This window comes from Neolamprologus multifasciatus, chromosome 13, assembly GCF_963576455.1.
Source record: "Neolamprologus multifasciatus chromosome 13, fNeoMul1.2, whole genome shotgun sequence".
In the NCBI taxonomy this organism is placed as follows: Eukaryota; Metazoa; Chordata; class Actinopteri; order Cichliformes; family Cichlidae; genus Neolamprologus; species Neolamprologus multifasciatus.
This window is the reverse complement of record NC_140451.1, coordinates 19,782,610-19,796,997: the sequence shown is the minus strand read 5'-3', so window position 1 is coordinate 19,796,997 and position 14,388 is coordinate 19,782,610. Positions and strand designations below refer to the sequence as shown.

The following is a 14,388-nucleotide window of genomic DNA, read 5'->3' as shown; positions in this document are numbered from 1 at the left end:
AATCCCAGTGTACATTCTCAGTATTTATTTCCTGAATCCCCTGAAAATGGCACCTTAATTATGAAACATCATGCTCAATGATGAACTATAGTGACCTTTATGTGACAAAACTACTGCAAACATAGCTTTTAGAAACAAAACTCAAGACTAGAAAAAAAATATAGAGAAGAGATTGTACAATTGCAAGCATCATATTTTACTTTGGTACTTAACTGCTATGTATTATATGCCTCACTTTTATCAGCATTGCTGAAAATTAGCTAGCTGCTAAACATCAGATACAGTTCAGTATCTGATCATATTGGCACAATAAAAAAAAATCTTTTAAAATATATATATATAGCTCTTCAAAATCCAATGTAAACTCTTACAAATCTATTTTGTAAATCCATGTACTGTCATATCCGGCCAATATAGTACAAACAAAAAATATATAAAACATGTTTTGCATAGAAAGGTAATAATATGTATGAGCTTTTCAAAGCTAGGTAAATTTTGCATTGAAAGCATTGACATGGCATGCAAGTATGCAGTGTGTGTATAGTGCATACAGATGATTCAGAAAGATTATATTTGAAGAAATGTCTGTAAAGAAGTGGACAGAACGTCTCCCTTTTTCAGTCACTGCCCCCGCAGAGCTTGAGTAAGAGTTTCTTATAGTCTCCTGATGTGTCTCCCTGTTCAACACAGGCCAAGAAAATTAAACATCAATCTCTTAAAAACAGATTTTAGTGGATACAGTGCTTTTGTATTATAGTGGATACTTACAGAGATCGCAGTGTACAGAGATTTGCCGTAATTTTTCAAATACTCCTGGCGAATGTCCAGCATGTCAACCTCGGAACGGGAGACCATGATCCGGATCAGAGTTTTGTCTTTTGTCCCAGCTCCCTGCACACAAACAATAACAAAAAAATAAAAATAAAAATTGAATATGATGCTCCATCTATTTAGTAACGCATAGAAAGAGAGCAGGCTGTCTCACCTTCATGGCCTTGTAGAGTCTTTCAGCAAAATATGCAGGTGTATTTTTAATGCACTTCACTAAAACAGAGAAAACCAAGTCATTACCAAGACAACAACAATATATTATTAACTGTACAAAAGCAGTTTATTTCTCTAAAACACCACAAAATGACATCTGGGAAATGGAAACAAAACAACAACAACAAAAAACTTCTTTAAAAGGTTACACTAAAGCTCCTTCAGTGATCTCAGTATATCTGAATGTTCTTAAACGTGTTATGTTATTTAAATCTTATTAAACTGGACTTCCTGATGTATCCACAACAATAACAGCAAGGTGAAACAAATTAAATAACATAAAACAAAAAAACAAAACAAAACAAAAACACCCCAACAGAAAACACAACAACATCAACGTCAGGCTCAAATCTATTGTGAAATAGTAAATGTGACATTAAATATTCACATGATATTTACTCCACCACCACCACCTGAGCATCTACATAAAGCAATAAAGCTGAAAAATTCTTCTAAGCCCTAAAGGTGAGGTATTGGTTGATGGAGCTTTAGAGTAAATTAAAAAACAAAGAAACCCAAAAACAAAACAAAAACAACAAAACTGTGGCAAACTTTCAACACTGCACTGCACTGGAAAACTAATGAAAGAGTTCACAAAAAATAGAAATAATATCTAAAAAAAACCAAAAAAAAACCAAACCAGGTTACTCTACCATATCTCTGTGAATTGATGGCAAAAGGGGGAGAAGGAGGAGGGCAAGACAAAACAAAGATTAAGCATTTGAAGGACCCTTGCATCTGTACAACACATTTAGCAAAGTTAACTGCAGTACAGTATTAATCCAGTAAGGCAGTTTAATAATTAATAGTGAATCCTTTACTGCGTGCATGCATCTACAATCATTGACCTTTTACGTAGCACACAGTCTAACTTTCCCAGCACATGGGAGTGGCTCTTTTAAGTAAAAACTTGAATAGGCGTGTGCGCATTCTTACCCACTGCCAACATGCCACTCTCAAGATCACCAGACATTTCCCTGCCGATGCTCTTCTCAATATCCCTACCGCACATCTGCTGGTACTCCAGAAACACTACACACATAAGCACAAATCCACAGGAAACAGGTAAACAGACTGAAAAGGACACCAAAGATTTGCCTTTGTTTACTAATCCAGAATTTATACCTGCTCTGAGATGGGATTTGCTCCTGGCACATAAAATGGCATTGAATTTGGACTCATCTGTTCCCAGTTTGTTTTCTCCAGCAGCATACAGGGCCTGTTTAGACAAAAGCCAGATGTGACAAACTGAATGTCATTGCACTCAAAGAAATCAAGGATTGACCATTTTAAGACATGCAGGTGAATCACTGAACATACGTCACCAACATGAAATCCAGAGGTTTTACCTGAGCATCTTGTTTAGCCAGCGAGATGTCGACATTTTCTCGTTCATCCCGATTACCCTGCAAAACAGAGAGCAGCACATTTCCTAGTGCAAATTCGAAAGTAGTTTCTAAGAAAAACAGGTGGTGCACAAGTGTTTCACAACTATACCTGAGCGAGAGAGACCAGGAGCCTGCGGAAGTGGCCTGAGGTGTCTCCACTAATTGAATCCTCCAGTGACTTCTTGTATTCTGATATGGCAAATATGACGTTTTTTTGTCACATTTGATATTTTTCTCACATATCAAATGTGAGAAAAATATCAAATGTGACTAAATTTCTCAGATCAATATACTACAAACAGCTATCTGGGAATATTTTGTAGCCCAGATTAGTGACAAAGGGGAAAATGGGACACAAGTAGATCAAAACATAAATATAAAGAGCTAAAAGAGCAAACAGTGAATGATTAAGTAATAAAAATAATACCCTTATTTTATATGTTTTGATATTAGAATTGCGACAGCTTTCTTGCTATCAAATCAGAATTTATAGGCCACATCTAAATACACTAAGTTTATCCTCTATGCAATCAATCTCAGTGGTGTCATGCTGTGAGACTAAGGTTAAGAGAACAGTGAGGAAAAGCAGCATATTTAATAAAAAAAAACAAAAAAAACCCCTCAAGCATCAAACCTTGTTTGTAAATACGGTTAATCTCCTTGATTTCAGCATTGGAGCGAGAAGACAGGATCTCAATTAGACAGGCCTCATCAGTTCCAGCTCCCTATTAAGAGGACAGAATAATGCTATCATGAGAACCTCTTTGTCTGGATTGCAGCAGCCTGTGTATGTCTTTTCAATGAGCATGCATTCAGACCTTCGTTATGATGCGACACACCAACATGCATTTTCTCAGTATTTACCTTTATGGAACTGTTGAGTTCAGAGGCATCAAACTCAGTGGGGGTCTTCAGCATGGCCATGACGAGCTTCCTGAAATCCCCAGACAGTTCTGAGTGCAGATCCTTAATCAGATCCTGAAAGCGGGGATGGTTCAAAACCATCGTTAACTGCTCCTTGAAAATTTTGCTGCAAAACAATCCACTGTGGCCTAACAACAATCAGCTTTAAGGACATTCAATCCCCTCTGAATCTGACCGGCATGATAGACTATGTGCACGTTAGCATATGCTACTTCCGGTGTGGAAACTCCTGTAGGGAGCTTTGTTTCCGGTGTCCTATTCGCGCCTGGTTTACGGTCCAAAACAAGTTAAGCAAATGAATGAATCAAGCGGTGATTTACATTTCTATAGATGTCTTGGGCATTTACCCAATAGATCTGTAAATGATGTCCATCGACTTGTTGATATTTTTTTCCCCTGCGCCTCAGAGCAAAAGAGAAAAGGGATTCAAATGTTATATTTCTCAGCTGTCCCTCGTTTATCGCGGGTGTTATGTTCTAAAAATAACCAGCGATAGGTGAAATCAAGTAGCCAATTTTATTTTTTGACGGTGCAAAATGTTTCGTGGACATCGTCGACATCTAGTACTGCACTTCAGAGTCACACTGCTAGCGATCGATGCAGCGATTCTGTACTGTACAGGAGAGACGTCACAGAGGAGATCATCTGCAGCGATCAGGATGCAAGACACAATGTGATGTTAAAAAAAAAAAAAAAAAAAAAAAAAAAGCATGCAAGCTTGCACTAAAAAAAAAATCTGCGAAACAGTGAGGTGAAAGGTGAACCGCGAAGGTAAGTCACAACATACCCTTTATAAATACTAATGTATAGAAACCATTACCAGCAATCATTCATTTTTGTGTGGCTTTTTTTTCACGGTTTGTTAACATGCTGTGTAGGTGTGTACTTGACTAGCTGATATCGACATAAAGGGGAAATATCTGGTTTGACTATTCTTCACCTGTAGTTTGAATGCTGAACATTTGCCTGTTTAAATCATAAGACCAGTCACTATACAGAGATGTGCTTCTGAATGTGGACGATGTGTCTTCTGATTTTGTAATGCAGTTCTGCTTGTGTTGAGTGATGTAAACAAGTGATCGATCTAAACTGTTTAAACGTCAAAATTGATCATTAGATTTTTTATGACACAACAGTGGTGAGTGTTCCCACCTTCTCCTCTTTGTAACTTAACGCAATCTTTCCGTTTTCGAGTTTTGGACATGATTTTGGAGTATATCTTCGCAGTAGCGATTAACCGCAAAGTAAAGCTACCGGAAATGTACAACCCTACATCCGGTCTCAAACCAGGAAGTTAGCATTTTCTCGTGCACAGGGTCTATTCGCATGATTTGCCTACTCGTCCCAATCACTGCTATGTAATGAGACAAAGTCATGTTTCTATATTGGCAAATTGTTTGCATACACAGTATTAAGAAAAAAAAAGGCATTAGTTATGAGAATCGTTACCTTGCCATAGGCGGTTTTGTAAGACCGGAGCAAAGGAACGCGCTGTTTGTTGGACCGACTCCCGAGCAACTCAATGATGGCTTGCTCATCAGTTCCTGCACAGACAAGCCAGAGATGTCAAGTCAGGCACAGATCAATTAAAAAAATTAAAAAAAATTGGCTTCTTCTCACATTTAATCCACACTACGAATGAAAGGAAAATGGCATAGAAAAGAAGAAAACTAAGGCTGTGTTGAGCTAATGACAATAAATGACTATTCACTAGGGATGGGTATTGATAAGATTTTCACGATTCCGATTCCATTTTCGATTCTGTTTAACGATTCGATTCTTTATCGATTCTTTTTAAAAAAGGAGAACACTAAGGTCTAATAGCTTAGAACTTTGTTTTATATCTTCTCTTTGAACAAGATAGAAATTTAGGAGTAACATGGCCTTACAAACCCAACAGTGAGATCTTAAGAGATCCACAGCCTACGGCTCTTCAATGGGGTGTCACAGGGTCCCCAGGAAAAAAAAAATTGTAAATGTAAAATAATAAAATAAATATTCTTCTGTAGCAATAACAAAGTATAACATAAATTATTCTGTAGCAATTACACAAGAATATCCAGTAATGTCCCTGCCTACAATTAAACACATTCACTTACCGAAAATCATCTGCTGTGGCAAATGGGTGCAAACCTTTGACCACAAACTGAGTCACTGCTCGGTGACATTCGTCTATCCTGGCCTGAAAGGAGACGCTAACGGTAGACTGCAGTGAGAACTGCCAGCATCTGAGCCAGACTCTGTCTCTCTCATCATGGTCATCTAAATGCACAGTAATGGCAGGTTTTGTGATAAGGCAGATCGCCGTAACATAATATGCACTGTTAGTTGATTATTTACCTGCCGCATTAACGGGAGAGGACGTGCAAACGTTACCGCTGCTGCTGGGTTGAGATTCACGAGTCCGGAGCGGAATTAAAAACACGACATTCATTTAAGGTCATCGTGTGTTTTGTGAGCAAATGCTTTTGTATATTTGTAGTGTTTCCTCCCTTAAATGAAATATCTACTTTGCAAGTATTGCAAGTTGCCCTGTTGTCATCCATTCTCGTAAAGCAAAACCAAACTTTTGAGCGTTTGAGCCGCTTAGGCGCCGTGTTTCCTGCCAGGTAAATGACGCTCCGCAACGTGGTGACGTCATTCAGGGCGACTGGAATCGATAAGGGAATTGAAACACTGGGAACCGGTTCTCAACAAGAACCGGTTTTCGATACCCATCCCTACTATTCACCCATTGTTTTAAAAAGGCTACCCTGCTAAACATGTGCTCATTTATCAGGCTGTGAATCAGGTAAAATATTAAATGGGATTATTCCCAGAAGAACGAACAGAACACAGTTTCCCAAATGTACAATATCCAGAGTGTCTTGCCTATTTGCCTATTTGCTGGGATGTTTAAGCTGCACAAGATAGAATAATTTACATAGTCAGACAGTATAAAGCTTTTCAAATTCACCCACCTAAACTGGAAAGTTTCTCTCTTCTTGCTTAAAATAGAGTTTATTCTTCCTGATCAGAGTCTATGTCCATAACACTCACCAAAGCCCTTCATGGCCTTCCTCAGAACCTCCGCATCTTTGAGAGGGTCAGCTCCAGGAAAGTCCTTGAGTGTTCCCCTGAATCCTCTCTGGAACAGGTTAATTTGAACTAGGGTTATTAAGTTAGTTTTGCAACACTGCACTGTAAACACAAAAGTACATTAAACACATTCAGAGAGGAATAATAAGAATACATTTTAAACCAATAAGTAAAAAAACAAAAACAAAAACAAAAACTACTCTTACATTGATAGGTGGAGCTATTGGCATGGCTCCTCCTCCACCATAGGCTGGCATGGATGGATTTGCTGATGGGGCATTTGGGTACCCAGGCATAGGTGCTGGTGCTCCTCCATAACCTGGCATGGATGGGTTGGGTGATGGTGCACCGGGGTATCCAGGCATTGGCTGGCCAGGCTGACCAGGGTAACCCATTGCTGGACCCTGGTTTTGTTGTGGTGGCATGGTTCCTCCTGGCTGTGGGTACAGGCCACATGACTGTTGGTTAGGGATGGGGCCACCAAACCCACCAGGTTGAGAGGCAGGTTGGTAGCCCCCAGGGACTTGGGCAAACATGGACGTGTTTGGAGGAAACCCCCCCATGGCTCCAGAGATCTGGATGGCCTGTGATTTGGAAATATTGTCATCCCATAACATGTGCACAGATTCTTGAAGATTTTTTAATTTTTAATACAGGTAGCTGGTCACACCTTTTTTGGTTACACTTGTTTGTCAAATTACCATGATTAAAATAAATATTTCCAAGTAAATACTCAAACTGAGATTAATATTCCTGGTGTTTATACATGATATCCTCCTAAGACCCAACACTTCATTTTTGTTTTCCTTTTTTGTTTGGGCAGGCATGAGTCTGAGACCTCTCCGTCAAATACTATTTATGCAATCTATATTATTCCTCTGTACGGGCGAGGGGATATCATGGGCTTTCGATTTTTTTAGTGTTCTTAGTAACAGACGTCTGGACTTACTACTTTACATTTTCAATCTATGTACATACTTTAGGAAGCAGATGGCAGAGTGAGGCAAAACCTTTACTCAGAAATGTGGAAGGGCAGTTAAATTAAATACACAGTATTTGTTAGCCATGATGGACTTTGTGTGGTTTGTCTGTTATGTCTTCCTCTGTTTTTTGTTAAACTTACGTTTCAGTAATCAGATGGGGTTCTGTCATCTAAACATTTTTATATATTACACCAGCGGTCCCCAACCTCTGGGCCTCGGACCGGTACCGGTCCCTGAGTTGTTTGGTACCGGGCCGCGAGAGTTGAGGCTCAGGTGTGAAATGTATGGTTTTCAGGGTTTATATTGGTTTTCAGCGTTATTTTGTTATCGTTTTTATCGTTAACTCGGTTTTCCTGGGTCTTTTCACGTGTGTTATGAATAAATCTTCTTTTTTTCGGTACTAGTTTTATTTTGTTGTATTTATCCGTGACACCTTAAAGGCCGGTCCATGAAAATATTGTCGGTCCGTAAACCGGTCCGTGGCGCAAAAAAGGTTGGGGACCGCTGTATTACACCACATCATTCAGTCATAAAATAAAACTTGAACAATTTTAACCCGTCCTGGAAAAAAATGGTCCATTGAACCACTAATAACATTTATAGTTCTGGGTCTCAGGAGGATATAAAGAAGAATCCAAAGAAAGTGTGGCCAAGCTATTAAAATGTCATTGCATACATCTCACAGACCAAATAAAAAGAAAAAACATGGGGAAAGTCAAAGAGTAAAAAAAGGGCATTGGTATGTTTAAGAACAATACACAGAAATTAAGTTTATGACTGCTTTTCATGCAGGAAAAATGGAGAAAAACGGGTAAGGGGAAAAAAAAGAAAAAAGAAAAGAAGCAATAATGCTGAAAATTTAGGGAGGCATATTTTGAAACCATCTTACCGTAAAGTGAAAGTGCGTGATATTCCATTAATGGTGTGTAATTCTAACTTGAATATTTAAGGCAAAAATCCAGTGATCATGCATTAAACAAAATTTTACAATTTTCTGGGATGTATATTTTGAGATCAAACTTACCATGCCAGGATTGTATCCAGAGTTGGATAAGCCATCAAGACCAATGGAGGGATATCCACCCGTAGGCCCTCCACCCCAGCTGCCTGCACAAGTTAACAAAGAAGAAACTATTCAGGAAATTTAAGGAACTGCACTTGCTCCTTGTTTTCATTTAAAGCTCATTTTGAGATTCTGCGGATCATTTTAAAGTTTGCATGTGGGATGAATAATGCCAACAGCTGGTACGCAGAAATGCTGACCAACTACGAGTCCGTTCACATTCTTCCATTTTAGATATGACGGTACTTCTTCCATGAGTAATGTCCTACAAGTCATGTTGTTTGTTTTTAGGTGATGTCATCTTTTATTGTCCTTAATGGTCATCACTGCTTTTAGATATACACTTTAATTTTCCTTTATCATATCATTTTCCTCTTTCTGTTGTAATGGAATTTCCAAAGCAATTTGTAAACACTGTTGTCAAAGGTTAAAGAACACATAAACAAAGTTATGAACTCCAGTCCATTAAGTATAAATTCTCATGATCCCAGTTGCCTACAAACACCACTTAACTGAAAGTAGGCATTTCACATTGACCAAAACACATGTTAATAAAAAGATTAAGATCACTTTCATGTCTGTATGATAAATAGGAAGCTACAGCCAGCAGCTCGTCAGATTGGCCTCGGATAAAAACTGACTATTGAGCCTGTAATAAGCAAATCTTCAAATCAGCAATTATATAAAAAGTTGTATAAATGTTACTTCTTTTCTTTCTAACTTCTTTGTATTCGGCTTAATGTTAAGTGACAGGCAATCATTTTAATTTATTTAATACATCAGTAAGGTATGAAAATGATATTTATCAGTTGGTCGTGTTGCTGTATGTGTCACTGTCACATACAACAACAGTTAATTTGTGTATATACGGTCCAGAGCTGTGTATCGTTGTGCAAACAGACTTGTTTTGTGTGCAGATTTCCTGAAGATAAAATTAGATCACATTCAAGGTCTGCTGGACTCTGAACAGGAGACCAAATGACTCATCTGCTTCAGTCATTACAGTCAGAGTTTGACAGAACAGGATGATAAACACATTTAACTGATGTATTAATCCATCAATCAACAGCAGCAACCAGCTTTAACAACCTTGCTGCAGAAAGTAGAATTATATACATCACAAAAACTTTACAAAGAAATTAATCTTCTCTTTACTTAAGTGTGCAAAAGTGTGCACTGACTTTAACAGTCCTGCACAGTGGCTTACCTTGAGGTGGTGCCTGTGGGTAACCTCCAGCCTGTGGTGGGTAACCTCCAGCTTGAGGTGGATATCCTCCTGCCTGTGGTGGGTAGCCTCCAGCTTGAGGAGGATAGCCACCCGGCTGTGGGGGGTAACCTCCTGCTTGGGGAGGGTAAGCTCCTGGCTGTGGAGGGTAAGCACCTGGTTGTGGAGGGTAAGCCCCAGGCTGAGGTGGGTATCCTCCTGCCTGTGGGGGATATCCTCCTGCCTGTGGGGGATATCCTCCTGCCTGAGGGGGGTATCCAGGGTAGCTCATTGCTTTAAACATAAAACAGAGCAGTCAAAGGGATGCCCACCATACAACATAACCTCTTACAAATAATAAGAATCTGCAGCATTATTATCATTTTGTGCAGCTGCCTCCATTAAAAAGTACATCATCTGTTGAAAATGAAAAAGACAAGTAAAATATCAAACGTTTATGTGAACTGCACCTTTAAGTAATATGCAAATGAGGCAAAGTGCATCGCATTTCTAAACAGAGTCATTATAGTTTAGCATTTTCAAATAAGGTTTTATTATTTACTCTAACATGGAGCAGAAAATGGAAGATGAATGTTACGTTTGAGTGTTTTTGTCTTGAGTTTAATTTCGGTTAGCCCCCTGGAGCCGATTTGCTCTTTCAGTTTTGTTTTTACTGTTTTATATGTTACTGAAGTTTTTATTACTTTAGGGTTTGTTTGTTTTTTTTTTAAATAATTATTATGACATAAATGGCATTTCCACAATGTAGTGGTTTACACATTTGTGTAACGAGCAAAATGTCCCCAATTAAATTCATCAACCAGTATAAAAATCTGCCAAATCAAACATGTGAAACTACCAGCTGTAGTGAAGGGACCAGCTGAAAGGATCTTCTGTTACGCAGAGGTTCTTTGTCAGAGGCAAGATTTGAATTCCTGGATATTAGTTCATTATTTAGCATTACAATAAAGCACAAGACTTTGTGAAAACAGTTGACTCACAATCATGTGCGTCTAAGTCTCAAAAAAAAAAAAAAAAAAAAAAAAAAAAAAAAGTAAAAGTAAAACTACCGGAAGTACATTTCCTCATTTTTTAGTTAGTTTTCCCTCAAAATCTAGTTTTCTTGTACATTTTACTTACCTCTAGTTGGCTTTACTAGCAATAACTTGTGGTGTTGTTAATACCACATTTAAAAGTTTTAAAATCTGTATGCTTTATGTTTGTAATCTTTTGTTGAAATGAACTTCTGACCTGAGAACCTATAACTGTGAAAAGGTAATGACTATGTGTTGCTTTGGTTTCCTGGTTTGGAGTGTGTGGTTACACCGTTGCTGCTGCTGCATGTTAAAATCGTGTGAATTACTATACAAGGCAAGTTCACACGTTTAAAACTAAAAAAATAAAATAAACAAAAGTTTTTAAAATATTTACAACACCTCAGTAAAGCACGTTAATTTTGCTGCTTTTCTGAATTTAACAATGATGTGCTTTAATTGGCTTCTGGTCTAATATTTGCACAATGCTTGTTTGTATAGTGATACTACAGGTTTTATAGCCGATTTATATCCCTGACCCCAAACTGTCTTTCACTGTTAACCAAGCCATGCACAATCATTTTACGTTTCTTTTTTCCCTTAATATGAATTGAACTAGTCTTTTTGTAGCCGCCATTAACTTTTGCTAATGCCGCAATGTAGAGGTCATGGTCATGGAAACCTAATGAAGGACAGACTCTTCATTCCATAGCCATGTGATCGCAGATACTTTTAGCTCAGTGGTGGGATGGTAAGGAAACTTTCATTTTGGTTAGGCATAGTATGAAAAGCTTGTCCTTCAGCAGGCCCATTTATTCCGTGGTAAAACTGACTCCAGTTGACTTAACTGGAACAGTCTTCACTGCTTTTATGCACTGAGGATGAAAACAAGCTGCTACTGCATCTGAATAAGCACACAGGGCAAGAAAGATACCCAGGGAAATGCACAAGTCAAATTAGAATCATAAAAACAACACAGCACACGTCATTATCTTAAACTACTGCTGATGTCCGGCTCAGAAACACTGATGCTGAGTGTTAATGTTAAGGTCTTCGTGTACAAACATGAGTAAAACTGTTTAGTTTCAAATCTGTCTTAAGCACATTTAAATGTTGTTCAGGGGGAACACATCTGACTGATTTCCCCTGCAAATTGTAAGCAGTCGCATGTCCATATATGTTCTTTTAAGGGTTTGCGGTCTTTAAAAAAAGTGACTGTTAATATAGGGAAATCCTAACATACGCAGTTTACTCGCTTTATAACTTAGGCGACTTTTGGACCGGTTAAACATCGTGACCAGTGTTATAATATGCTAAACATCTACTATGACAGTCGGAAACAAACCTTTGGCTCGCTAATTATAAAATACATACAGCCATGCTTTGGGCCTGCGTTAATAATTTTAGAGAGCTAGCAAGTTAAACTGGCTCCCAACTGTATTTACATAGAGTAGCCATATCCGTCTAATCCATTGAAGGCTCGCTCGCTTCCCGCATTTAAGCTAACTAACTACAAATAAATATAACAAAATATCAAGCAACAAAAACGAAATTACGACCCGCATGTGTACTTTCTAGCTTTCCTCGACTGAGCTAAAGGCAAAGGTATGTCTGTAATAACGTTGACAGAGCAGCTAGCGACTGCTTCGAGAAGACAAGCAGCTCGGTAGACGTCAAAGCAGCAAAGCGCCTTAAAAAAAACGACACGACGATCCAGCTCAGGTATAACCTTTACTAACCTGTCAATCAACGCTTTAGTCTGTGTAGGAAGCTGTTTTCGCTTTTAGCACTTACTTTAGTTTTCTTGCAGTCTCTTCCTGGAAGCTTGTATTTCTTCGACTAGCTTGGTTGTATTTAAGTGGTGTGGGTGGGACGCAGAGTTTCCATTCAAGGTTCCCACCCATCTCTCTCTCAACGCCTATAAACAAAAATGAATTACTCCCTGCTGGACGTATATGTGACCTATGGTGACTTAATGGAAAACGTGACAGCTATTATTTCACAAAAGGTATGTTGTTTGACTGATGTGTTCCTGGAAGGTAACACCCTACTCAGGTAAGAATATCTGAGTGTATAACTGAGTTAATCCCCTTTCTTTGTACATTTTTGTTTTTATTTTCTTGGAGCTACAAGAAAATGTAATGATTAATGTAGCTGGCAGTAATAAGTCTTAGCAATTTTTAAAAGATAAAATGAAATAAAGAAAAAAAATTTAGGAAGTGAAACCATGCTGTAGGCTTGTGAACATATACAGCCAAAAAGAAAGAAAGGAAGACAGGACAACCAATTCTGTTCTAAAGTTTTACTTATCAAGATAAGACAAGATAAGATAACACTTTTTATTGTCATTGCACATTTATAGCTGGTACAATAGTACAATGAAAATGGAAACTGTCCCAATAGGTACAACTAAACACAACAAAACACAACACAAACAGTAACAACACAACACAGTAACTTTAAAGTGGCGTGATAAGCGCAAAAAAGGTATAAGCAAAAAAAGAAAAGAAAAAGGAATGACTTCATAAATAAATAAAAGAAATTAATGAATGGTTCTTGCACATTATTATTATTGCCCTCCAAAAAAAGTCCAGGGAGGTAGCCAATCAGGTCAGCTGTTAACATTGATTAGGGCTATTGCCCTATTGTAAAAGCTGTCCTTGAGTCTGTTTGTCTGTGGCCTTGGCAACCCAAATCTGGGCAGGAGATTCAAGTTGCTGAGGTCACTTAAACACCCTGTGACTTGGGTATGTGAAATCCCGTAGCTCTCGTGAGACAGCGAGTGCAGTACAGGTCCTTCAGGGAGGGAAGAGGATGTCCAATGATTTTGTTCAGGACGTAATGATGAAAAGATATTACAAGGCTCCTCCAGATGGCCATATGGGTGCCAATAAAATATTGGGGTGGCACACCAAATGTTTTAAGTTTTAAGTTTTCTATTCCAGTTTCATTATGCTATTGTAATGTAGCCTATACTTGGCTACATGAAAAAATGTTGCAAATTTTGTGAGATGAGATGAGCATCAACATATGACACATTTCACCATATCATTATTTATTCAATAATGGGGGTGGCTGTAGCTCAGGTGGCAGAGCAGGTCAACCACTAATCAGAAGGTCAGTGGTTCGATCCTGCCTCCTGGCTGCATGCCAAATATCCTTGGGCAAGATACTAACCCCATGTTTGCCTACTGGTGGTGGTCAGAGGGCCCGGTGGCGCCTGTGTCCTGCAGCCTCGCCTCTGTCAGTGCGCCCCAGGGCAGCTGTGGCTACAATGTAGCTTGCCATCGCCAGTGTGTGAACATGAGTGTGAATGGGTGAATGACTGAATGTAGTGTAAAGCGCTTTGGGGTCCTTAAGGACTAGAAAAGCGCTATACAAATGCAGGCCATTTTACCATTATTTATTCAAATGAACTAACTAAATACAAACTACACCCTTACTACTTACCTGAGAATTAAGAGGGTAAATAGCAGCCGTGTGTTTTGATCATCAATACATTTCAGCATCTCTATAAAAGCTAAAGCTTTTTTAGCCAGTCTGGAGTTTTTAGGTATGTGTTAACTCAAAGCCAAGGCAAAAAGACATCAGCGGTGATCTCGGAGAACCTATTGTTGCTGCCCATCCATTTTGGAAAGGTTAGAATTATATCACCAAACACTATGACCTT

General features: G+C 38.6%; 1 protein-coding gene across 3 annotated transcripts; it reads right to left on the bottom strand.

Annotated features, from left to right (window-relative positions):
• Positions 1-10: 10 nt before the first annotated feature.
• Positions 11-12,637, bottom strand: anxa11a (annexin A11a). 3 transcript variants are annotated; one of them, XM_085182195.1, is made up of 15 exons: positions 12,513-12,637; positions 9,688-9,978; positions 8,442-8,524; positions 6,641-7,018; positions 6,396-6,483; positions 4,806-4,900; positions 3,297-3,410; positions 3,067-3,157; positions 2,542-2,621; positions 2,394-2,450; positions 2,170-2,263; positions 1,981-2,076; positions 986-1,044; positions 769-891; positions 11-677 (listed from the first exon to the last, which is right to left on the bottom strand). In XM_085182195.1, exons 2-15 carry the CDS (start codon positions 9,974-9,976, stop codon positions 618-620), a joined length of 1,707 nt encoding a protein of 568 aa, XP_085038321.1. In that variant the 5' UTR covers positions 9,977-9,978; positions 12,513-12,637; the 3' UTR covers positions 11-617. The 3 variants fall into 3 exon arrangements, with proteins under 3 accessions (XP_085038321.1, XP_085038323.1, XP_085038322.1); XM_085182197.1 differs by having other exon boundaries at positions 6,641-6,871; positions 12,513-12,634; XM_085182196.1 differs by lacking the exon at positions 12,513-12,637 and adding an exon at positions 12,458-12,481.
• Between the last annotated feature and the right edge of the window lie 1,751 nt (positions 12,638-14,388).